At 42.6% G+C, this 24,014-nt stretch overlaps 1 protein-coding gene across 6 annotated transcripts in view; it reads right to left on the reverse strand.

Annotated features, from left to right (window-relative positions):
• The window catches only part of PCYT1B (phosphate cytidylyltransferase 1B, choline), a 143,608-nt gene that overhangs the window by 29,879 nt on the left and 89,715 nt on the right, over positions 1-24,014 (reverse strand). For 4 of the 6 annotated variants that reach the window (XM_070289874.1, XM_070289870.1, XM_070289871.1 and 1 more), the window contains exons 4-5: positions 10,494-10,645; positions 6,571-6,649 (exon numbers count right to left, since the gene is read on the reverse strand). In XM_070289874.1, coding sequence (XP_070145975.1) covers positions 6,571-6,649; positions 10,494-10,645 — 231 coding nt within the window. Of the gene's footprint in view, positions 1-6,570; positions 6,650-10,472; positions 10,646-24,014 lie in introns of all 6 variants that reach the window. The other 2 variants (XM_070289869.1, XM_070289873.1) reach the window with 1 other exon arrangement.

Raw genomic sequence — 24,014 nt, forward strand, 5'->3', positions numbered from 1 at the left:
CAGTCATGAAAAGAACAAAATAACGCCATTTGCAGCAACATGAATGGACCTAGAGATTGTCATAATGAGTGAAGTAAGTCAAACACAGAAAGACAAATATCACATGATATCGCTTATATGTGGAATCTAAAAAAAAACATTGTGTACAAATGAACTCATTTATAAAACAGAAGGAGAGTTACGGATGTAGAAAACAAACTTACGGTTACCAGGGGATGGAGGGAAGGAATAAATTGAGAGAGTGGGATTGACATATACACCCTGCTGTATATAAAATAGATAACTAAAAACCTGCAGGATAGCATAGGGAACTGTATTCAATACTCTGGAATGGCCTATATGGGAAGATAGTCTTAAAAAGAGTAGATATATGTACATGTATAACTGATTCACTTTGCTGTACACCTGAAACTAACAACGTGGTTAATCAACTATACTCCAATACAAAATAAATTTAAAAATAATTTAAAAAGACAAGATTCTGGTTCATGCTTGTACTTCTGTTGTTGACTGCAATCAAGTGCTGGCAATCGAAATCTATCTAATATGATGGTGGTCACACTCAGTCAGAGATATCAGGCATGACACAGCATGATGGACAGAGCTTAGGGACAAGGGTGCTGGGTCCTCTGCTTCTAGACTTGAGCAAGTCACTCAAGCCTCAGGAGGCAAGTTACTAACCTCAGCCTCCAGAGTTGAGAAATGAGCTGGCTGTGCAAGATGACCTTGGCCTCATCTGTGCCGCCTCCCTCTCCCTTAGTCCTTATGTCCAATCAATGTCTTTCCACTCACCAACCTACTTCCCAAGTGTCTCCCTGGTTCATCTGCTTCTCTCCATTCTCCATCTAAACCAACCTAACCCCATTTTGTTCACAGATTACAGCAAGAGCCTCAAAACCAGTCTCCATGGATATCACTTTTCTATCCCCTCAAATCCATTCTCCCACAGCCAGAGCTGCAGAACAGTCTTTCAAAATCCTGCTCAACATCCTCATTGGCCTTGTATTTAGATTCAAACACTGTCCTTTGTATTTAGATTCGAATCCTTGACTCTGCAGCAGCTTGCCTTCCCTCTTCCCTGTGCTTCTCTCCAGTCTCCTCTCAGACCCTCTTTCCCCCTTCACTCCCTAAGCCAAGGTCTCTGTGCCACGCAGTGGCAGTGGGCATTGTTCTCCTTGTTTCCTAGGGAGCTGAGCAATGGGCTGGCCCAGCCTTGGCCTCGCCACACTGGACTTCAGTGTCCTGCCAGCGCTGCGCCCTCCCCTCATTCTGCCACAAATATACTCTGTGGCCCTGAGGCCAGAAACTTCTTTTACCACGCTCTAAGGCAGTAGGCTCAAAACAGAAATCTAAGTAGAAGGCAGAGGACAGAAACATCTAAACACATGGATATTAATAGCACCCAACTGATGCAACTGTGCAGGGGGCTCTGGTGGGCGAGGGGCCCCAAGCCAGGGACCCTGAGACCACATCCTCACTTCAGTGAGAGCAGCTAGGAGCTTTTCTGGTGAGGAGTACGTCCCATCTTACAGGAGGCAGGCATCTCACTCATGAGCCCTGCCTGTTGAAATGTTAAGAGGAGTGTCTAGTCACACATGGACTTTAGGAAGTCACTCAGACACTGGTGACATGGGCTCACCCTTTCTCTGAAGGCACAGGATGAGGTCTCTGGGGCTGAGTAACTGGAAACTGGGGCTGGAAAGAGATTTGCTTTGGCCGGTTAGAAGGTAGGTCTCTGAAAGAAGCCAAGCCCTCTGCTGACATAATGAGGCACCCGGCTTCCTCCAAATCCTAATTATTGTTCTGCTAAAAATATTCAGGAATGAGCATGATCAGAGAACCTTTTTTATCATGCTTTTCAGAATAACATCATTTGGTTATGGAGCTATTTTAAGAAGCAGCAAAGCACATGTTAATGAAGAAAACTTTCAACAGTAGTAGGCAATATTAGAAGATGATGAGGAATGAGGACCTTACAGTCTACTTCATTTAAACTTCATCTTTTCATCTGGCTCTGCTGCAGAATTTTGACATGCAGTTCTGACAAGCAGAGCAGAGGGCTGTAAGGTTTAGTTCCCACCCTCCATATCTCTTGGCTTCATATAAAGTGATTTTAAACTTTCAGAAGGAACCTCGATGAAAGGATAAAAGCCCAACATGAATCATTTCTGAGCGCCTTTCTCCCACGTCTTCTCTACCCAGACCCCAAGCAGATTTCTACTGTGCCTCTCCCTTGGTGTGAAATCAGCAGAGGAGATCAATGGATTGCAAGAAAGGGCCCTTGTGCATATGAAAAGTCACACCTATATCTTACGCCTGTGCTCCCAGAGCAAGTAAAATACCACCTGACTATTCAATTTGGAGATGGGAATTGTGGCAGATTAAAGGTGGGCACGGCCCCTAACCCTGGGCATCTGAGCTGGCCTTTGTGACTTTCTTATAACAAACGGAATGTGGCATAAGTGATGCTGAGTGACTTCAAAGGCTAGGTCAGAAGAAGATTTGCATCTTCCACTGAAGGTGTTTGCTCTCCAGATGGATCCTTTAGGATGCATTCTGGGAGCCCAGCCACCATGCTGTGAGGAGCCCACACATGGCAAGGCCACCTGGAGGTGTTCCAGTGCCAACCCCAACTGAACTCCCTGTCAACAAGCAGCATTCACTGCCAGTCACTTAAGCACACCACCAGGGACCTCCCTGTTAGCTCAGCTGGTGAAGAATCCACCTGCAATGCAGGAGACCCCGGTTTGATTCCTGGGTCAGGAAGATCCCCTGGAGAAGGGATAGGCTACCAACTCCACTATTCTTGGGCTTCCCTTGTGGCTCAGCTGGTAAAGAATCTGCCTGCAGTGTGGGAGACCTGGGTTTGATCCCTGGGTTGGGAAGATCCCCTGGAGAAGGGGAAGGCCACCCACTCCAGTATTCTGGCCTAGAGAGTTCCATGGACTGTATAGTCCATGGGGCTGAAAGAGTTGGACACGACTGAGCGACTTTCACTCACCTACTCATGGTAGACAGTGTGTATTGTATGTGTTAGTCACTCAGTCATGTCCAGCTCTTTGTGACTCCATGGACTATAGCCCGCCAGGCTCCTCTGTCCATGGGACTCTCCAGGCAAGAATACTGCAGTGGGTTGCCATTCCCTTCCCCAATGGTAGAGAGTAAAATAGCAGAAATTAAACTAAGCCATTAAAAATCTATTGGGTTGGTCAAAAAGTTCGTTGGAATTTCTCTGTTACATTGTACAGAAAAACATGAACAAACTTTTTGGCTGACCCACTACTTCTGCACCTACCTTTAGCTACAATACCAGTTCCAGCCCATGCCTTCCTCAAACACTTCTTCACTCCAAGGTTCTCAGGCCGCAATAGGCTTATGAAAGGTGGTCTGATGGAGGGAGATGGGTGGAGAAGCTAAGGAATCAAGGTAATGTACTGTACCACCCCCTCCACCATGGACAGCTCCACATTTAGAGTCAGGAAAACCGCCTGACCCTCTAAGAGGATAGAAGTAATTACCTTTGCCCCAGCTGTCTTTTTATGTAATCCAAATGGATATAATCTGGGTGGGCTGAGTATTTTAAAATCCCAGCAATGACTATTTTGATTCCTGGTTTGATTTGAAATCCTGTGACACTGATGGAAAACTGCAGCTCGGGAAAATGACCAGCACTGGGGATAGCCAAGACTATTTTCCATTATACATTTGCCAAAAGAGCAGTTAGAATTTTTGAGTTCTTGCCTGTTATAAAGTACAGCGAGAAAAACGCAAATTTTAGATATAATTTCAAAGATCTTTCATTCAGATCATAGTCATTTGGGTTTTTGTTTTTTGGCTGTGCCCCATGGCATGTGGAATCTTAGTTCGCCAACCAGGGATTGAACCCATGTCCCCTGCTGTGGAAGCACACAGTCCTAACCCCTGGATCACCAGGGAAGTCCTCGGATCTTAGTCATTTATGAAACAAGTCAAAGAGTGATTCCTTCCATCTTTCACTGAGATTTTGTTGGGCTGTAAGGCGAAGATGGTTTGGAGTAATTTAGCATATCATGAGCATCTCCTTCAATAAAGACGTGTGTGAGGGACTCAGAGGTCAAAATACCAATAGAAAGCCAACAAACTGGATACGAAGGACAGTATCATTCAGGCCAAAATATCACCCTTACATCTAAATGATACGAACAATCAATTCCACAAGACAGAAGTGTGCTGTGCAATTATCTAGGTAATGTTATCTAGGTAAATGGTTCCATTTCCTGTGTGTTGGGAAAAGCCCCTGCAGACAAAGGCTTCCATCTTAGGCTGCCTCTCCATTGTACTCGATAAAAGCGTTCTCTTGTTCCACCAGCACTCAAGGAGCACCACAGATGTACCAGGGACTGTGCTGGGGGTGCAAAGATGGATGAGACATGGCCATAGCCTGCGGCACCTCACTCTAGCTAGGGACACACACACAATCAGGCTGCCAAGAGAAGGGAGTTGAAAAGGAGGTCCCTGTGCAATGAGTATCTGCATCTGAGGAGGGCACGGGGTGTGTTGAATCATGCCCCAGGGAGAGACGGCATGTCCAGGCTGGCTCCTCAGGGGGCCCTGACCAAGAAGCTCAGAGGAAGGGCATTCCAAGCTCAGAGGACAACTGGACCAAAGAGACAAGGTGGACTCCATGTACAAAGTACAAAGATACAAAGACAGACTCCGTGCGCCTGGAGTGTAGGGTGCGCGGAAGGCTGAGCACAGAGCAAGGCTTGTGAGATGGGGAGAGAAACCCAGCAACAAAACCCAGCAGTGGTCAGAGAGCAACGGGAAATTAGAAGGCCCCAGAAGTGTCCCGGAAATGGAAGCAAAGACAAGAGTGTCTAGGAAAAGAACACGGTCAGCAGGGTCATTATGCCTGGAGGGACTGAGCTGAGACCACTGGACTGGGTGGCCCAAAGGCCATCTGAGAACTGAGCCGGGATGGGACAAAAGTCAGAGCCCGTGGCTGAGGAACAACAGTTGCCACTTAGAGGAGGACTGAGCAAGGATGTGAGTGGAGGGAGAGGCAGGAGGCGGGCGGGAGGGAGGACTGGGGTTCGTCTCTGCGGACTTCTGCGTGTCCGTAAGCTGATGAGAAACTACCCGAGAGTGAGCGCCCTGGATCACCAAGGGAGGGAGAATGAAGGAAAACGTGCTGCAGAGACGGGAGGGTAAAGGGGCCAGCCTGGGACAGAAAACACACCCCTCTTCCTCAGGACGCAGGGAAGAGGCAAGGGCACAAGGAGGTATGGGCAAATCAGGGCAGGAAGGGACAAGGAAGAGGCAAGCGGTAGCAGGGAGCACTGAGGACCCCGCCGAGGGTCTCAACCCCAGGTCTGCTCTGATGCCCCAGCAGCCATTTCCCTGGAGTCTGAGCAGCACGGGCGCATGGAGAGCGCTTGACAAAGGGAGAAATTCTAGGGAGCCCACAGGGAGGGAAACTCCCCTCTTCCCAGCCCCCCAGTAAGTCCCTGGGACCAACCAGAGTCTCTGACCCAAAGAGAAATGCCTAGGGACAAATGGGACAACTGCCAAAGCTCAGGCACCTTGTCTGCCTTCCAGGACCTGAGTTAGCCGCTTCAGGAGGAAAGCAGTTTACCTGATTCCACAAATAGATGTGTCTATTTTTTTTGCCTCTGTATATGGTGCCTGAGGATATTATCATGTGATGGGATGACATATGGTAGGACTGGACTAGGGAGACAGGGAGTCCAGATCATTAATTATCCCGTTATCTGTCCTCTTCTGGAAGGAACTTTCTTGGGAGCATAGAGTAATTTCATTGTTAATGAGGAAAATTACCTTCAAACAACAGGGTTGGGGGAAGGGGATAAATTAAGAGACTGGGATTAATAGATACAGAGTGTGTGTGCGCTCAGTCGCTCAGTTGTATCTGACTCTTTGCGACCCTGTGGATTTTAGCCCACCAGGTTCCTCTCTCTGTTCATGGGATTCTCCAGGCAAGAATACTGGAGTAGGTTGCCATGTCCTTCTCCAGGGATCTTCCCGACCCAGGGACTGAACCCATGTCTCTTATGTCTCCTGCATTGGCAGGTGGATTCTTTAACACTTGCACCACCTGGGAAGCCCTAGCAGATACACACTACTGTATATAAAATAGATAAACAGCAAGGTCCTACTGTATAGCACAGGGACTATATTCAATATCTTGTAGTAATCTATCACGAAAAAGAATACATATATATGTCTAGCTGAATCACTCTGCTGTACACCAGAAACTAACACCACACTGTAACTCAACTATTCTTCAATAAAGAAAAATGAGAGTCCTGTGATTTTATGTCCTCTAAAATTGAGCCTCAAACTGGAAGTCGAGTATTTTGGTGCTCAGGTTAATTTCTACATAAACACCTAACTGGTGTCTGCGCCACAGCTGAGCCTTAGCACATGTCAACAGAGGCTTGCAGAGGCTCTCTGGGAGACATCTGAAAGTCCATGCCTTGTAAGCATGTGCTGCAGACCCAGGGCTGGGGTCTCTTACTAAACCTCAGTGTCATGCCGCAGGGGACAGGTGAACACAGGAGGACCCCTCACCTGCTTCCTTTATATGCTTGTAAATATCATCAGAGCCAGCAGAAGAGTACGGAATGTCATCGTGAGCCACAAAGTCAATCTGTCAGAGAGAGAAAAGAGTGACATCACCACAGGGATGGGGGTACATGTCTGTGATATGAAAATACATATTTTTAAAAACGAAACAGCTATGATAAAGCAGTTTAAATAAGCAAGTTAGGTCCCATCACTTCATGGGAAATAGATGGGTAAACAGTGGAAACAGTGGCTGACTTTATTTTGGGGGGCTCCAAAATCACTGCAGATGGTGATTGCAGCCATGAAATTAAAAGACACTTATTCCTTGGAAGGAAGGTTATGACCAACCTAGATAGCATATTAAAAAGCAGAGACATTACTTTGCCAACAAAGGCCATCTAGTCAAGGCTATGGTTCTTCCAGTAGTCATGTATGGATGTGAGAGTTGGACTATAAAGAAAGCTGAGTGCTGAAGAATTGATGCTTTTGAACTGTGGTGTTGGAGAAGACTCTTGAGAGTCTCTTGGACTGCAAGGAGATCCAACCAGTCCATCCTAAAGGAGATCAGTCCTGGTGTTCATTGGAAGGACTGATGTTGAAGTTGAAACTCCAATATTTTGGCTACCTGATGTGAAGAGCTGACTCATTTAAAAAGACCCTGATGTTGGGAAAGATGGAAGGCAGGAGGAGAAGGGGACAACAGAGGACGAGATGGTTAGATGGCATCACCGACTCAATGGACGTGAGTTTAGGTAAACTCTGAGAGTTGGTGATGGACAGGGAGGCCTGGCATGCTGCAGTTCCTGGGGTCGCAGAGTCGGACACGACTGAGCGACTGAACTGAACTGAAGGTAGACTTGAATCCTGGACTGGAAGGTATTTCCAACTGTCTTTGCATGAGGGCTTCCCTGGTAGCTCAGCTGGTAAAGAATTGGCCTACAATGCAGGAGACCCCAGTTCTATTCCTGGGTCAGGAAGATCTCCTGGAGAAAGGATAGGCTACCCACTCCAGTATTCTTGGGCTTCCCTGGTGGCTCAGACAGTAAAGAATCTGCCTGCAGTGTGGGAGACCTGGGTTAGATCCCTGGGTTGGGAAGATCCCCTGGAGAAGGAATAGGCTACCCACTCCAGTATTCTTGGGCTTCCCTGGTGGCTCAGACAGTAAATCTGCCTGTACTGATGGGACCTAGATTGGTTTCTCTCCTTTGCTGGTCCTTCTTTCTTCTCTTACCTCTAACAGTAGGTTTTTTTGACCTTCTATTCTTTTGCCTCTAAGATCTCTCCTTCAGAGATTTCATTCATCCTTCAGATTTTAATCACCTCTACTGTGAGGACCCAAAATCTTCATTCCTATCTCACTGATGGCAATAGGCCCTCCCTCACACTTAAGTAATTATTTTTTTAATTTTTTGACTAAGCCACACAGCATGTGGGATCCTACTTCCCCAACCAGGGACTGAACCCATGCCCCCTGCAGTGGAAGCCGAAGTTCTAACCACTGGACCGCCAGGGAAGTCCCCCACTTAAGATATATTTTATATTGTAGAAATGAATTCACGTCTCTTCTCATTTGATTCATGCAACCACCTTGTGAGGCAGGTAGAGCAAGTATTACTAATTCAGTTGGGTCATGCAGCTGCTGAAATGACAAAACTTGCCCAATTTCCCCCAAATCATCCTCTTCTCTTTTGCCACCCTTGCTGTCACTTTAAAAACCTGTCTGGAATCTTCACTCATCCTTAAAACTGGCGTCCCTTCCAATGGCGCCTCCCTTTTCTCATTTACTTAGGCTCCAAACACCCTAGAATCAGCCTTTTTTCTCTACTTCCTTCACCATCAATGGCATAGAAGTCACAAGTTCCGCTGGGGCGTGCATGTGTGTGTATACTCATACCTCTCATTGCTTATGCCAAGTCCAGGGCCCCGTAACCTGGATTATTAATACCAACTTGTATCTGGCCTTCCTCACCGCAGGCTCTTTCCTCTCCAGCCAGCTCTCTGTCACATGGTGGGGGGACCTCCTTCAACAGAGTTCTCTTTTTGTCATCCTCATACCTGCTTATCTTCACTAGTTCCTTGTTTCCTCCTACATCAAGTAAAAACTGCTTGCCTGAGGAATTCCCTGGCAGTCCAGTGGTTAACACCCCAGGTTTCCAATGCAAGGGACACCAGTTCAATCCCTGGTTGGGGAACTAAGATCCCACATACCATGTGACATGGCCAAAAACCAACCAAACAACGAAAGAACTCCTGGCCTAAACTTCAAAGCCCTTTATTAAAAGGCTTCACTCCAGCTTGAGAGGAAAGCAGCAGTTTAATTCGCCTGGGTATGGATTCCTGCTTCATCACTTACTAGCTGTATAACTCATAACTTAGTGGTCTGTGTGCTCAGTTGTGTCAGACTATTTGTGGCCCTATGGACTGTAGCCCGCCAGGGCCCTCTGTCCATGGAATTTCCCAGGCAAGAATATTGGAGTGGGTTGCCATTTCCTTCTCCAGGGGATCTTCCCAACCCAGGGATAGAACATGTGTATCCTGTGTCCCCCTCATTGCAGATAGATTCTTTACCACTGAGCCATTGGGGAAGTGGTAAGGATTAAATCAGGATTTTTTAGCCTTGGTACTAGTGACATGCCAAGCTAGATAATTCTTTCCTAGAGGGGGAGAGTCTATCTTGCACATTGTAGGAGGCTTAGCAGCACCCTTGGCTTTACCCACTGGATGCCAGTAGCACCCCTTTAGTTGTTTCCATCGTCAAATATCCCTTGGGGGCAAAGTTGCCCCCACTTGAGAATCACTGGATTAAATATTACAATTATGTAAAGGTGCTAAAAAGAATAACTGGTACACAGCAAGTACTCAACAAATGTTACTGCCATTAATTCTGTTCTTAGTACTCAAACTTAGTTGTCCTTCCCTCTCCAGTGGATGACAACAACAACATCGCAGGGTGGCCATGAGATTGAATGTGATTCCTGTAAGAGCAAAGCCCTTAGCACTGGGCTGGGTCCGCGGCAAGCACTCGATAAACGGCAGCCATCACAAGCAGCCCCGTAACGCTTCACACAAGTTGAAGATACAATAGATGCTTAGTAAAAATGTGTTCGTGATTGCTGGAAGTAAATCATATTGTAGTTTTTCCTTTTTCTTTTTATTCTTGCTGGGAAATTGTCTCCTCAGCTATTACCCATGCACATTTATCAGCATTCTCTATTCTCTGCTGCATCGTGAATTTAAAAATAGAAAAGAAAACTCTTAGAACAGCTTAATCTTATTTTTTTGTACTGCTTATAAAAGGAAAGAATAGCTCCTAATGTGGGGCTTGTAGGGAGATACAAAGCACATAATTTCATGCAGATCAAAAGGATTTCTCATGTTTTCAACTAATAAAAATCTATCAGTAGGAGTCTCAGGGTCACAAAATCAGAGATAGAAAATTTTTTCCTTAGAGCCTGACCCCTGCCCTTCTGGATAAGATGTGTGGTCATTTGTTCTATGAAAAATGATGCCTATGAATCTATAAGCATCAATAACAATGGTGATAATGGTGATGATGTTTTTGGACCTCTTGCTTTAGGCCAGCCAGTGTGCCAAGGGTTTCACAACATGATCTCATTAGATCCTCAAAACAGCAGTTTACAGTTTAGGTGAGTTCAATGTCTTGCTCAAGGTCCCACAGTTATGAAGGGATAGAAGCCACATGTGGACCCGAGTGGTCCAGCTCCAGAGCCCACAGTGAGGAAGCAGGTGGCTGTCGGTCTGCAGGCGTGAGCACAGGACAGGCGCTGTGTCAAGTGACACCACGTGATAGCGCCTGGAGTTGCCGCTTTCCTAAGCTGGACGACTCCTTGGATTTTTCTGGGTATAAGGGCTGAAACGGACGACTCTGTAATCCTGTTACTTACAGAATGTGGAGGACCAAGTACCTTGTGTTTTTCCAGAAACTCTGGGGTGAGTGTCCACGGAGCATCTCTAATGACTTCATCCACATAGCGACAGTGTCTCAGAGCTTCGTATCTCTCCGCTTCATTCATCACGGTGAAACCCTTGAATTTGTGAGTGAGGTCGTCACTGCAAACTGAAGCAGGTAAATGCATTAAATGCTGTTTGCTGGCCCAGGCCCTGCCCACAGCCATCCCAGTACAGACTAACTCCTCAGCTAGACAAAGAACTCAGCCTCCCTAGGTGTGTGGCATAATCAAACTCTTCATTTTTGTTTGTTTCTTTAATGGGAACAAAGGATCAGCGAGGCAAGCTAAAATTCATTGGCAATGGAGAATTTTATTTTAGTCCTAATTACAAATGCATTCTCCACTGTGTCTTCTATTAAAACTATTCTCCACACCCCTTTTATATCTTTTTATTTCCTTATCCCACTCTTCAGTGAAAATTGCTATTCAGAAATAAAATGACCAAATGAACAGAGAAAAGACAGCAAGGAGATCAAGAGGCCTGACTTATTGAACGTTGGAGCAATGAGTTCTAATTCCTTAACTATATCGTTGTGCTTAGTAACCCAAGTGTGATTCACATACATGCCCATGTGTGCACACACACACACGCTTCTGTTCCATGGATTGCGGTCCAGTCACTATACAATCAAGAGGAGAAAGTCACAAAATAGAAGAGGCGGTCAAGCCGAATTCACCCTTCCCATATCGCATCTTTACTAGATCTCAAGCTCCTGAATCCTCAAACGGGCATGATACTATCCTCCACCATCAGCTTTAGAAACGGTTTTTTGAGGATTTACATATAAGTGCTTTGAAATAGGGACTTCCCTTGTGGCCCAGTGGTTAAGACTAAACCTTCCAATGCAGGGGGTACAGGTTCGATCCCTGGTCAGGGAGTGAAGATCCCATGTCCTGGAGCCAAAATACCAAGACATAAAACACAAGCAATATTGTAATAAATTCAATGCTTTTTAAAAATGGTCCACATCAAAAAGTCCTTAAAAAAAATAAGTGCTTTGAAATAAAGTAAACAATAAATACTCTTCATTATCATATCCAGAATATATTTTTGTTGGCCAAAGCAGCTTTTCTACATGTCAGGAAGAAATGGCATTGTGGCTACAGGCCCGGTTCATCAACATCCCCATCAGCATCTTACTGTAGCCAGTCAAACTAACCTGACCACTCCTGAAGATGAGGTTGTTTTCTTTAAGGCCTAATGTACATGCAATAACCTTATAAATTTTAAGTGTACAAGATGCTTTAAAAAACAAAAATACAGTCATTTTCTTGGAACCAGGTCATGACCCACATCCAGAAACAAATCTGGCCACAGAGTAAGTACAGCCAACAGTTGCACTCAGCATCCTTGGAAACCCTCCTGCTGCAGCCCTCACACGCTGTGTCCAAACCACCAGCAAAACTGCTGGCTCCCTCACAGCACACCGAAGCCACGCTCTCCTCACCACTTTTGCCACTCCCTGCCCGGCCCATTCACCATGAAAGACCTATCAGATGACATCACCCTCAGTAGTTGAACCGTTCCCATCTGCCTCAGAGTCAAAACCAAACTCCTCTGGCAGCCTACAGGCCCCTACCAGATCCACAGTCCCCTCCGGCCATTCCTTGCCTCTCTGACTGCATCTCCTATTGTGTCCCAGCCCCTGGCCTCCTTGGCTACTTCCTGAAGCCACCAGGAATACTCATACTCAGATCAGGGCTCTGCACTTCCTGTTCCCCAAACCTGGACCAACTGTGCCCCAAATTGCCATAGGGCTCACTCCCTCTCCTCCCTCAAGGCTCCCCCAGCCACTGTATTCTAACTTGGGATCTGCCCCCACCATTGGCAGGCCTCGTATCTCCCCACCTTACTTCTTGCTATGGCACTCATCATTATATGATTGCCTTATTCATTTATTGTTGGTGTTTCTCTACTAAAATATTAGCTCCTTGAAGACAGGGACTTTTGTCTGTTTCCTTTTCTGAAGCCCCATAGGAGACGCAACTATTTGTTGAATGAATTAACAGTGCCTGATATGTATAGATGCTCGATAAATGTTTACTAGGATTTAAAATAATAGATGTATGTTTACCTGCAGGTACGTTCCAACATTCATGCACATAAGAGACTAGTATGCCTCTCAATACACATGTGTATGTCTATATATCTCCTATACATACTTCCTGTGATGATGAATAGACATATTCACGATACAACGTAGGAAACATTGTACTGTCTTACGTTACCAGCAACACGTGGCAGGCTCAAAAACCTCTTAAGTATTAGAATCACCTAAGGAGCTTTTTAAAGATGCCCAAGCTCCACTCCTCAAGGTTTAGATTCAGTGGGTGCTATGGTCTGAATGTGTCTCCCCAAAACTCATATGTTGAAATCTTAACTCCCAAAGATGATGATATTAAGGAGGTAGGCCTTTGGGAGGTGCTCAGGTCATGAACGGCATTAGTGCCTTATAAAGGAGGCCCCAGAGAGCTCCCTAGCCCTTTCACCATGTAAGAAAACACTGAGAACGATCCAGCTCTGAATCAGGAAGACGATCCTTGCCCGAAGAACATATCAATGCCTGGACTTTATACTCTTCAGCCTTCAGAATGATGAGAAATGAATTTCTGTTGTTTTGAGCTACCTGGTCTGTGGTATCTTGTCATAGCAGCTCAAATGAACTAAGACAGTGGATCTGGAGTGGTATACAGGCAGCACTATTTTTAACAAGCTTCAGGGATGATTCCAAGGCAGACAACATTTGAAAGCCCCTGAAGCATATTATGAACATCTGGAGTAAACAGCCCAGCCTATCTCTGAATCACCCACTTCACCCAGCTTGGGGAGTGGGGTGTGTAGTAGGGCCATAATGACCATGTCATGTATTCATTCACCACATGCATTTGGGTTTGACTTCATAAATAGGAATCATTTATGGATCAAGCTGTATAATTTAAAAATTGATCTATGGCTTTTGAAATGTTCTTAAAAGATCTTACTTTTTAAAAGACTAAAGGAATTTATTAAAAGACTGCCTCAAGAATTGTATTAAGCAAGAATGGATTTCAGATCCATCAATTTTCTATTTTAAACAATAGAAAACAAAGCCAAACCATATCCTCCCCTTCCTTTTGACCCTGCACCTGACCAATTCAATGTCACTTTGAGACAACTGAGATAATGGCCTCCTGACAGAGCACAAAGAAAACAAACAACCTGTTTATGCCAACACGGGGTCCTATTTTCATATCCCAGGAGTGACCTCAAGAAGCAGCTGAAAACGCTGACCAGTTATTGTCTAAACATTAATTACGCCCAAAGCGGCACTGTTGTTCTCGAGTCTTGGCAAATGCAGCCTGGCGACCAGATGGAGAATTCTGAGCAGTGGCGTTCCGGGGGTGAATTCACTGAGCTGTCTGGGAGCTCCTACTGGAGCTAACCTATACCGGCAGCCCACTGTGCTCAAAATAAAATATTACTAATACCCTGCAGGAGAGAAAATATAACATAAGGAATGAATTTTTGAGCCCAACCAACTTGGGTTAGGATCCTAGCTCAGCTACTTATTACTGGGTAAGTTACTCAAACTCTCTAAACCTCAGACTTGCCTGGTAGTCCAGTGGCTAGGACTCCGCACTCCTGATGAAGGGGGCCAGTAGTCTGATCCCTGGTCAGAGAACTAGATCCCACATGCCACAACTAACAATCCCACATGAAGCAACTAAGAGTTCACACGCCTCAACTAAAGATCCTGCATGCTGCAACAAAGACCCAGCCCAGTGCAGCCAAATAAGTAAATAAATGTTTAAAATAATACTAAATAAAAATTATAAAAATCAAACTCTCTAAGCCTCAGTTGTCTGTCTTTAACACATGGCAAAGTTTGGAGAATTAAATTTGATCATCTGGGTGAGCAGTGAGGCATGCTCAGTAATGTTTGCCATTTTTTCACAGTAGCAGTGATCCAGAGCCATTTGTGGTGACATCTATTTGTTTGTGTTTTCGGCTCTGCCTTTTCCCTGCCCCCACTCCACGCACGTGCCCAGCTTCTCAGTACAAACTCCCCCAAAGTAACTATGAGATTCAAGCTGCTGGTGGACAGCCTGTCTTTCTAACTGCTGTTTTCCCAAAGCCAGAGCTCTTTGGGAGGAATTCTGTAAGAAGACACATAGAAGATTCCTCCAAAAGAGGAAGAGGTCCAAGGTCAGAGGGTCCCACCAGCAGCAGAGCCCCAGGAGCGATGAGGACACTGGGGTTCACTTGGGCACAGATTGCCAGGGCCTCACCTTCCATAGGCACGGTGGATTTGCTCCTTCCAAGCAATTTTGTGGGTTCAGATGATGAGAGCAATGCAAAACGGTCTGGGCTGGAGCCTGGAAGCTCCTCTCCTGTTTCTGTCAACATCTTGCAATCTTGTTTGACTCTAGGGCAATGAAGAGATCCCAGCAAGGACCAAGACTGAGTCTCCCACCAGTCAGGCAAAATGGAGTCTTAGAGGAATATTTAATTTCAATCAAGATACAACAGAGCATATGCCTACATTTATAGAGTAATAGTTATATCTAGTGGGTATAGTATTTCTATAATTGTTAGCTTTTTATCCCTCTCCTGGGAGGCAGAAGTCAGTATGTGGTGACTCACATCCTTACAAAATTTTTTCCAGGAGAAAAATTCTCTGATATAATTTTTAATCTCAAAAAAATAATTTTAATTTCTTATCTTGATTTTTAAATGGTGTGAGATTTTACATTAAAATGGAGGGGGAAAACATTTTATAACTGGATAGTTTCAATTCACTAAAATAATGCCCACAGGGAAAAAGTGCATAAAAAAATTTCAAATTATAACTGACTCTGTACTTAAAAATTAAAAACACAGGTATTATAGTGCAAAAATCATGGCAGTCGTGGTATCTGTTACTGCCTAAGGTTGGGAAGTAGAATGTAGTACCACCAATTATCACAGTTTCTATCCAGTCTTTGAATCAATAGTTAATATTTCTTCCAAATACTAAGTATTTCACCTGTTCGTGTTTGTGTACTTGCCCCAATCAGAGTGGTTTCATGAGCAAAGCCCATGCTCTACCCAAGAAAATTCCTACAGCAACCCTGCCTGCATATGTAAGGGGGTCCACAATTAATATAGTAGGTTCTTTCATTTCACTGTCACCATTGTCTTTGGTAACTACATACATAATGTTAAGAGTTTGCCTTTCAACCAACCATTTTATTTTTTTATATTTTTATTTATTTGGCCATACCAGGTCTTAGCTGCAGCATGTGGGATCTAGTTCCAGGGACTGAACCCAGGCCCCCTGCATTGACAGTGCAAGTCTTAGCCACTGGACCACCAGGGAAGTCCCCAGAATATCTATTTTAAGGGACTCCCTAACTTTCCTCCCTATAGAATTTTTTGCCATTAAGTTGTTTTGTCAAACTCAAGATAGATAGTTTAACATACTCTTCAAACTAGGGTACACATACCCCTGCTGCTGCTGCTAAGTCACTTCAGTTGTGTCCGGCTCTGTGCTACTCCATAGACGGCAGCTCACCAGGCTCCGCCATCCCTGGGATTCTCCAGGCAAGAACACTGGAGTGGGTTGCCATTTCCTTCTCCAATGCATGAAAGTGAGAGTGAAGTCACTCAGTCGTGTCTGACTCTTAGCAACCCCATGGACTGAAGCCCACCAGGCTCCTCCTTCCATGGGATTTTCCAGACAAGAGTACTGGAGTGGGGTGCCATTGCCTTCTCCGACACATACCCCTCAGTTCAGTTCTGTTCAGTTGCTCAGTCGTGTCCGTCTCTTTACGACCCCATGAATCGCAGCACGCCAGGCCCCTAGAGATACACAAAGGCTTTTCAAGAGGTATCCAAGCACTGGTAGTTTGAAGAGAACTGATTTCCAGATCCACAACTTCTAAGAGTAGCCTTTCCTAAAATTAACGGGCTGAAGAAAGCCCCGTATCCAGAACCAACCTTACTCTACTCTACAAAAGAAACCCATCATTTAAACCTTATTATACTGCATGGCAGGGAATTAAATCCTGAGGCTAAAACAAACCGAAAGCTCATTTACTGACTACTCAAAGCACCATGAACCTATAAAAGCTTCCTGTCTTTTTCTTGCACATGTTTCTGTTATAGGTGAAACTGAATGTTAGAAACTAACTATGGTAGACCGGGGAATGATGTAACTTTTTACCTAACAACTTTGCCTCTTCCTTCTCCCAACTATTATCAAAGGATGCAAAGATCGTAAGGGATAAGGCCCATGAATTCAAAGCAAAGGAACACTGGTAAGAATACTGAATGCTGAAGATTGCTTTTTCATATAGTTAAGGGTAAGCATTTTTTCCAGCTATTCTCAATGCTTATATTGAATCCTAGAAGTGTCTTTTCTCTTGTAGTTAATGAGTAAGCATTTTTTCTGCTACTCACTTCAGAATCACTTCAGTAAGTCAAAGCTGTATAAGCTGATACTGCTGCTGCTTAGAAATACAACTGGAATATTTTCCTGGAATTATCAGATGCTTCAAAGTACACTGAAATGAACATGTGGATAAAATATTCACATGCTTTCTCCCAAGGTTTCAAATATACTATTTTTAAAGGAAGACAAATATCTATTATATCAACTCACATCATATTTATTCCATTTACAATGAATCTTTCTCCCATTTCATATTCTAAATGTGTTTTATTTCCTAGCTCTTCATAACAAAAAATAAAATACCTATGCCAAATTACTTTTTGGTAGTATATGTCCTTCTCTAGCCTCAAGTACATAGGAAAAGTATAACCAAAATATCTTAAAAAGGTAAGTTATTTCTGACTTTTATAGATTTTACTTAAGTATTCCCAAAAGCCAAACACCAGAGCTTGATACATCCATATACCAATATTTAGAGAAAGAATGAAACTGCAAGTCCCTCAGTCATGTTCGACTCTTTGCAACCCCATGGACTATATAGTCCATGGAATTCTCCAGGCCAGAATACTGCAGTGGGTAGCCTGTCCCTTCTCCAGGGGATCTTCCCAACCCAGGGAAGGAATAACATGCCTTAAAAAAAAGCATACTCCTCTTCTTATAAATATCATAATTTTGCATATAAATTATATTGTATTACTATACATTAAGGATATTATATTATTTTTGTAACTTTGTATCTTCTTTGTAACTTGTTATATTAGACTTACATTATTTTAATCTTGACTTATTCTTTTTTATACAATAGATTCTGTAACATTTCTCAGTGGTTTTCCTAAGGCTTCTTGAAATATATTACTACATTCAAACTGAAAAGACTTTTTCTGCATTTCTAGGGTTTTAGTAGGTATAACAATGAGGATTGGTTTTGCCAATTAGGTTAGATGGTGTTTTCTTCAAATCTGCTAAATTTGCTAAAACTGCAGCCCCAAGGTGTGTTTTTTAAGTTTTAAGCAAATGATAAATACATTTTATAAAAACTTATTGGATTGACACTGGTGTAATGAAATTACCAATATTTCTATTTCCCCAACCCTTCGTGAGTATTTCTGGTTGAATAGGTAAGAGTAAGCGTTATAATTAAGAGTCATTGATTAGTCTTGATATAGCCTTTGTGTTATACTTCCTCGAAAGGGACAAAGCAAATTATTCTGATAACTTGGAAACAAATCTTTTTGTAGGTCACATCATTTATAATCCACTGCCTAACAACAAATTTGAAAGATTTTAACAAATTATCACTTGACAGGCCATTCAAATTATTTTGATGACAGTAGTAAATTATTTTTGTGATATCTGGCAAATAAGCATTCAAAGATTGAGTGGCATTACTATATTAAACTTTCATTTCCATAAATATCTTTATGAACAAAATATTGTAACACTTACACCTGTAACAAAAAAAGAGGAATAAAATCAATGTTAAACCTTGTCTCATTCAAGCAGTAATATATTCATTGACAAAAATATTCATCTACAATATCATGTCAGTTGTTCAATCCCTGGTCAGGAAACTATGATTCCATATGGCACACGGCCAAAAAACAAAAACAAAACACCTTACCTAAAGAGGAGCAAAGGTAAAAATCACATTGGACATCTCCACCAAAACGATGCAAGCAAGAAGTGAGTGAAGTAGGGAAAAGTAGCAAATAACATAAAGGGGAACTCCCATAAGGTTACCAGCTGATTCCTCAGCAGAAACTCTGCAGGCCAGAAGGGAGTGGGCCAATATATTGAAAGTGATGAAAAGGAATCTATCATCAAGAATACTCTACGTGACAAGGCTCTCATTCAGATTTGATATAGAAACAAAAAGCTTTACAGATGGACTTCCCTGGCGGTCCAGTGGTTAAGAATCTGTCTGCCAGTGCAGAGGACATGGGCTTGATCACTGATCCAGGAGGTTTCCACATGCTTCAGGGCAACTAAACCCATGTGCCACAACTACTGGAGCCTGCACTCCCTAGTTCATGCTCTGCAACCAGAGAAGCCACTGCAATGAGAAGCTCACGTACCACAACAGAGAGTAGCCCTGCTCTCTACAACTAGAGAAAGCCCTCATGAAGCAACAAAGATCCAGTGTAGCCAAAAATAAGTAAATTGAAAAGCTTTACAGGCAAGCAAAAGCTAATTAAGCTCCATCAGACCAGCTTTGCAAAAAAAAAAAAAAAAATGCTTAAGCATAGGCTTCCCTCGTGGCTCAGGGGTAAAGAATCCACCTGCCAGTGCAGGAGACATGGGTGTGAGCCCTGATCTGGGAAGATCCCACATGCCGTGGAACAACTAAGCCCATGTGTCACAACTACTGAGCCTGTGCTCTAGAGCCCAGGAGCCACAACTACTGAGCCCACATGCAGCAACTACTGGCTTTACAGTCGCATGCCCTACAGTCCATGCTCCCCAACAAGAGAAGCCACCACAATGAGAAGCCCATGCAATACAACTAGAGAGTAGCCCCCACTTGCTGCAACTAGAGAAAAGCCCACACAGCAATGAAGACCCCGCACAGCAAAAAATAAATAAAAATGGAAATAAGCAAACAAGAAAGGAACTTCTCTAAGCAGAAAAGAAAAGGCCACAACTAGAAACAAGAACATTATAAATGGAAAAGCTCACCAGTAAAGGTAAATATACATTAAAGAAAACAAATCACGCTCACACAAATATGCTATCAAAACCAGCAATTGTGGGATTTCCCTGGTGGTCCAGTGGTTAGGAATCCTCCTGCCAGTAAAGGGGACATGGGTTTGATCCCTGGACCAGGAAGATTCCACTTTACCGTGGGGCAAGTAAACCCATGGGCCAGTTACTGAGCACATGCCCTAGAGTCCATGCTCTGCAAAAAGAGAAGCCACTGCAGAGAGTCGCCACCACTTGCTGCAACTAGAGAAAGCCCATGCACAGCAATGAAGACCCAGCATACATAAATACATTTTTTTAAAATGCAGCAAATGTGAGAAGTGAAAAGTGAAAATGTTAGTCGCTCAGTGGTGTCCGACTCTTTGTGATCCCGTGGACTATAGCCATAGCCCACCATGCTCCTCTGTCTATGGAATTCTTCAGGCAAGAATACTGGAGTGGGCAGTCATTCTCTTCTCCAGGAATTGAACTCAGGTCTCCTGCATTCCAGGCAGATTCTTTACTGTCTGAGCCACCAGGGAAGCTTCAGTTGTGAGACTAGGACAGCACAAATGCAGGATATTGGAAATGCATTTGAAATTAAAAGACAAGCAACTTAAAATAATTTGTTTATACATAGACTGCTATATTAAAACCTCATGGCAACTGCATACTGGAAATCAACAATAGATACACACACAAAGAAGAAAAAGGAATCCAAACACAACACTTAAGTTAGTCATCAAATCATAAGAGAAGGGAACAAAAGAGGAAGGGAAGAAAAAAGACCTACAAAAACAAATCCAAAGTAATTAACAAAATGGCAGTAAGAACATGCACATGGGTGCATGCTAAGTTGCTTCAGTTGTGTCCACCTCTTTGTGACCCTATGGACTGAGCCCACCAAGCTCCTCTGTCCATGGGGATTCTCCAGGCAAGAACACTGGAGTGGGTTGCCATGCCCTCCTCCAGGGGATCTCCCCAACCCAAGGATCGAACCTGCATCTCTTAGGTCTCCTGCATTGGCAGGCAGGTTATTTACCACTAGCACCACTTGGGCTTCCCTCATAGCTCAGTCAGTAAAGAATCTAGTTACAATGCAGGAGACCCAGGTTTGATTCCTGGGTCAGGAAGATCCCCTGGAGAAGGAAATGGCAACCCACTCCAGTATTCTTTCCTGGAGAATCCCATGGACCAAGGAGCCTGGCAGGCTATAGTCCATGGGGTCGCAAGAGTCGGACATGACTTAGCAACTAAACCACCACCACCACTTGGGAAGGCCAGTATCTTAAATGTAAATGGATTAAATGCTCCAACCAAAAGACAGACTGGCTGAATGGATAAAAAACCAAGACTTATATATCTCTCTACAACAGATCCACTTCAGATCAAGGGACATATACTGACTGAAAGTGAGGGGATGGGAAAAAGGTAATCCATAAAAATGGAAATAAAAATAAAGCTGGAGTAGCAATACTCATATCAAACAAAATAAACTAAAGACTGTTACAAGAGACAAAGAAAGACACTAGATATTCATCAAAGGATTGATCGAAAAAGAAGATATAAAAATTGTAAATATATAGGTACTCAACATAGGAGTACTTCAATATATAAGGCAAATACTAACAATTATAAAGAGAAAAATTGATAGTAACACAATAATTGTGGGAGATTTTAACACCTCACTTTCATCAATGGACAGATCATCCAGACAGAAAATCAACAAGGAAACAAAGGGTCTAAAATGACAAGTTAGAACAGATAGAGTTAATTGATATTTATAGAGCATTCCACTGAAAAGCAGCAGCATATACATCCTTCTCAAGTGCACATGGAACATTCTCTAGGACTGATCACATGCTGGGATCACAAAGGGAACCTTAGTAAAATTAGGAAAATCGAAACGATATCAAGCACCTTTCCCAATGACAACACCATGAAATTAGAAATCAACTGCAATAAAAAAATTAAAAAACACAAACGTGTAGCCTAACAATATGCTACTAAACAATCAATGGATCACTGAAGAAATAAAGAGGAAATAAAAAAAATACTTAGAGCCAAATGAAAAAAAGCACAATGATCCAAAACTTATATGATGCAGTAAAAGCAGTTCTAGGAGGGAAGTTTATAGCAATACAATCCTACTTCAGGAAACAAGAAAAGCACAAATAAACAATCTAACCTTACACCTAAAGCAACTAGAGAAAAAAGAAAAAAACAAAACTCAAAGTTAGCAGAAGGAAAAAAATCATAAAGATCCGAGCAGAAATAAATGAAATAGAAAAGAAGAAAACAATGGAAAAGATCAATGAAACTAAAAGCTGGTTACTTGAAAAGATAAGCTTTAAAAATCTTTAGCCAGACTCAATAGGAAAAAAAGGGAGAGGGCTCAAATCAATAAAATTAGAAATGAAAAAGGAGAAGTTTCAATGGATACCACAGAATACAAAGGATCAGAAGAAGCTACTAATATCAACTATATGCCAATAAAATAGACAACTTCGGAGAAAGGAACACATTCTTAGAGAGGTACAATCTTCAAAGACTGAACCAGGAAGAAACAGAAAATATGAACAGACTGATCACAAGTACTGCAGTTGAAACTGTGATTTAGAAACTTCCAACAAACAAAAGTCCAGGACCTTATAGCTTCACAGGTGAATTCTATCATTTAAGAGAAGAGTTAACATCTATCTTTCTCAAACTCTTCCCCAAAAACTGCAAAGGAAGGAATACTCCCAAACTCATTCTATGAGGCAACCATCACCCTAATACCAAAACCAGACAAAGAAACCACAAAAAAATAAACTACAGGCCAATATCACTAATGAATATAGATGCAAAAATCTTCAAAATACTAGCAATCCAAATTCAACAATACATTAATCCAAGTGGGATCTGAACCAAAGATACAAGGATTTTTCAGTATCTGCAAACCAATCAGTGTGAAACACATCAACAAATTGAAGAATAAAAACCACATGATCATCTCAATAGATGCAGAATAAGCTTTTGACAAAATTCAACACTTATTTCTGATAGAAAAATAAGCCTCTAGAAAATGGGCATAGACGGAACATACTTCAGCATAATAAAGGCCATATATGACAAACCCACAACTAACATCATAATGGTAAAAAGTTGAAAGTACTTCCTCTAAGATTAAGAACAAGATAAGGACATCCACTCTCACCACTTTTAGTCAACATAGTTTTGGAAGTCCTAGCTATGGCAATCTGAGAAGAAAAATTAATAAAAGGAATTCAAACTGGAAAAGTAGGTGTAAAACTGTCACTGTTTGCAGATGACATGATGCTCTACATAGAAAATCCTGAAGATGTTACCAGAAAACTGTTAGAGCTCCTAAATGAATTCAGTAAAGTTGCAGGATATACAATAAATACACAGAAATCTCTTGCATTTCTATACACTGACAACAAAATATCAGAAAGAGAATTAAAGAAATAATCCCATTTACCATCACAACAAAAAGAATACAATATGTAGGAATAAAGCTACTTAAGTAGAAAAAAGACCAGTATCCTAAAAACTGTAAGATGCTGATGAAAGCAATTGAAGATTACACAAAAAGATGGAAAGATATACCATATTCTTGAATTGGAAGAATCAATATTGTCAAAATAGCTATACTAAAGGCAATCTACAGATTCAATGCAATCTGTATCAAATTACCAGTGGCATTTTTTAAATAGAATTAGAACAACAAAATCTTAAAATTTGTATAGAGACACAAAAGACCCCAAACAGCCAAAGAAATCTTGAAAAAGAAAAACAAAGCTGGAGGAATCAGGCTCCCTGACTTCAGACTATACCTCAAAGCTACAGTAATCAAAACAGTATGGTACTGGAACAAAACAGGAATATATATAAATAGAATAGGATAGAAAGTCCAGAAATAAATCCACACACCTATGGTCAATTAGTCTATCACAAAGGAGGCCAGACTATACAGTGGAAGAAGGACAGTATCGTCAATAAATGGTGCCAGGAAAACTGGACAGCTATATGTAAAAGAATGAAATTAGAACACTCCCTAAAACCATGCACAAAAATAAATTCAGAATGGATTAAAGACCTAAATGTAAGGCTTGATACTATAAAACTCTTTGAGGAAAACATAGGCAGAACACTCTCTGATGTAAGTTGCAGCAAGATCTTTTTCGATCCATCTCCTAGAGTAATGGAAATAAAAACAAAAATGAACAAATGGGAACTAATCAAACTCAAAAGCTTTGGCATAGCAAAGGAAGCCATAAACAAAAAGACAACCTGTGGAATGGGATAAAATATTTGCAAATGATGTGACCAACAAGGGATTAGACACCAAAATTTACAAATAGCTCATGCAACTGAATAG

The sequence above is a fragment of the Ovis canadensis genome, chromosome X, assembly GCF_042477335.2.
Source record: "Ovis canadensis isolate MfBH-ARS-UI-01 breed Bighorn chromosome X, ARS-UI_OviCan_v2, whole genome shotgun sequence".
Lineage (NCBI taxonomy): Eukaryota > Metazoa > Chordata > Mammalia > Artiodactyla > Bovidae > Ovis > Ovis canadensis.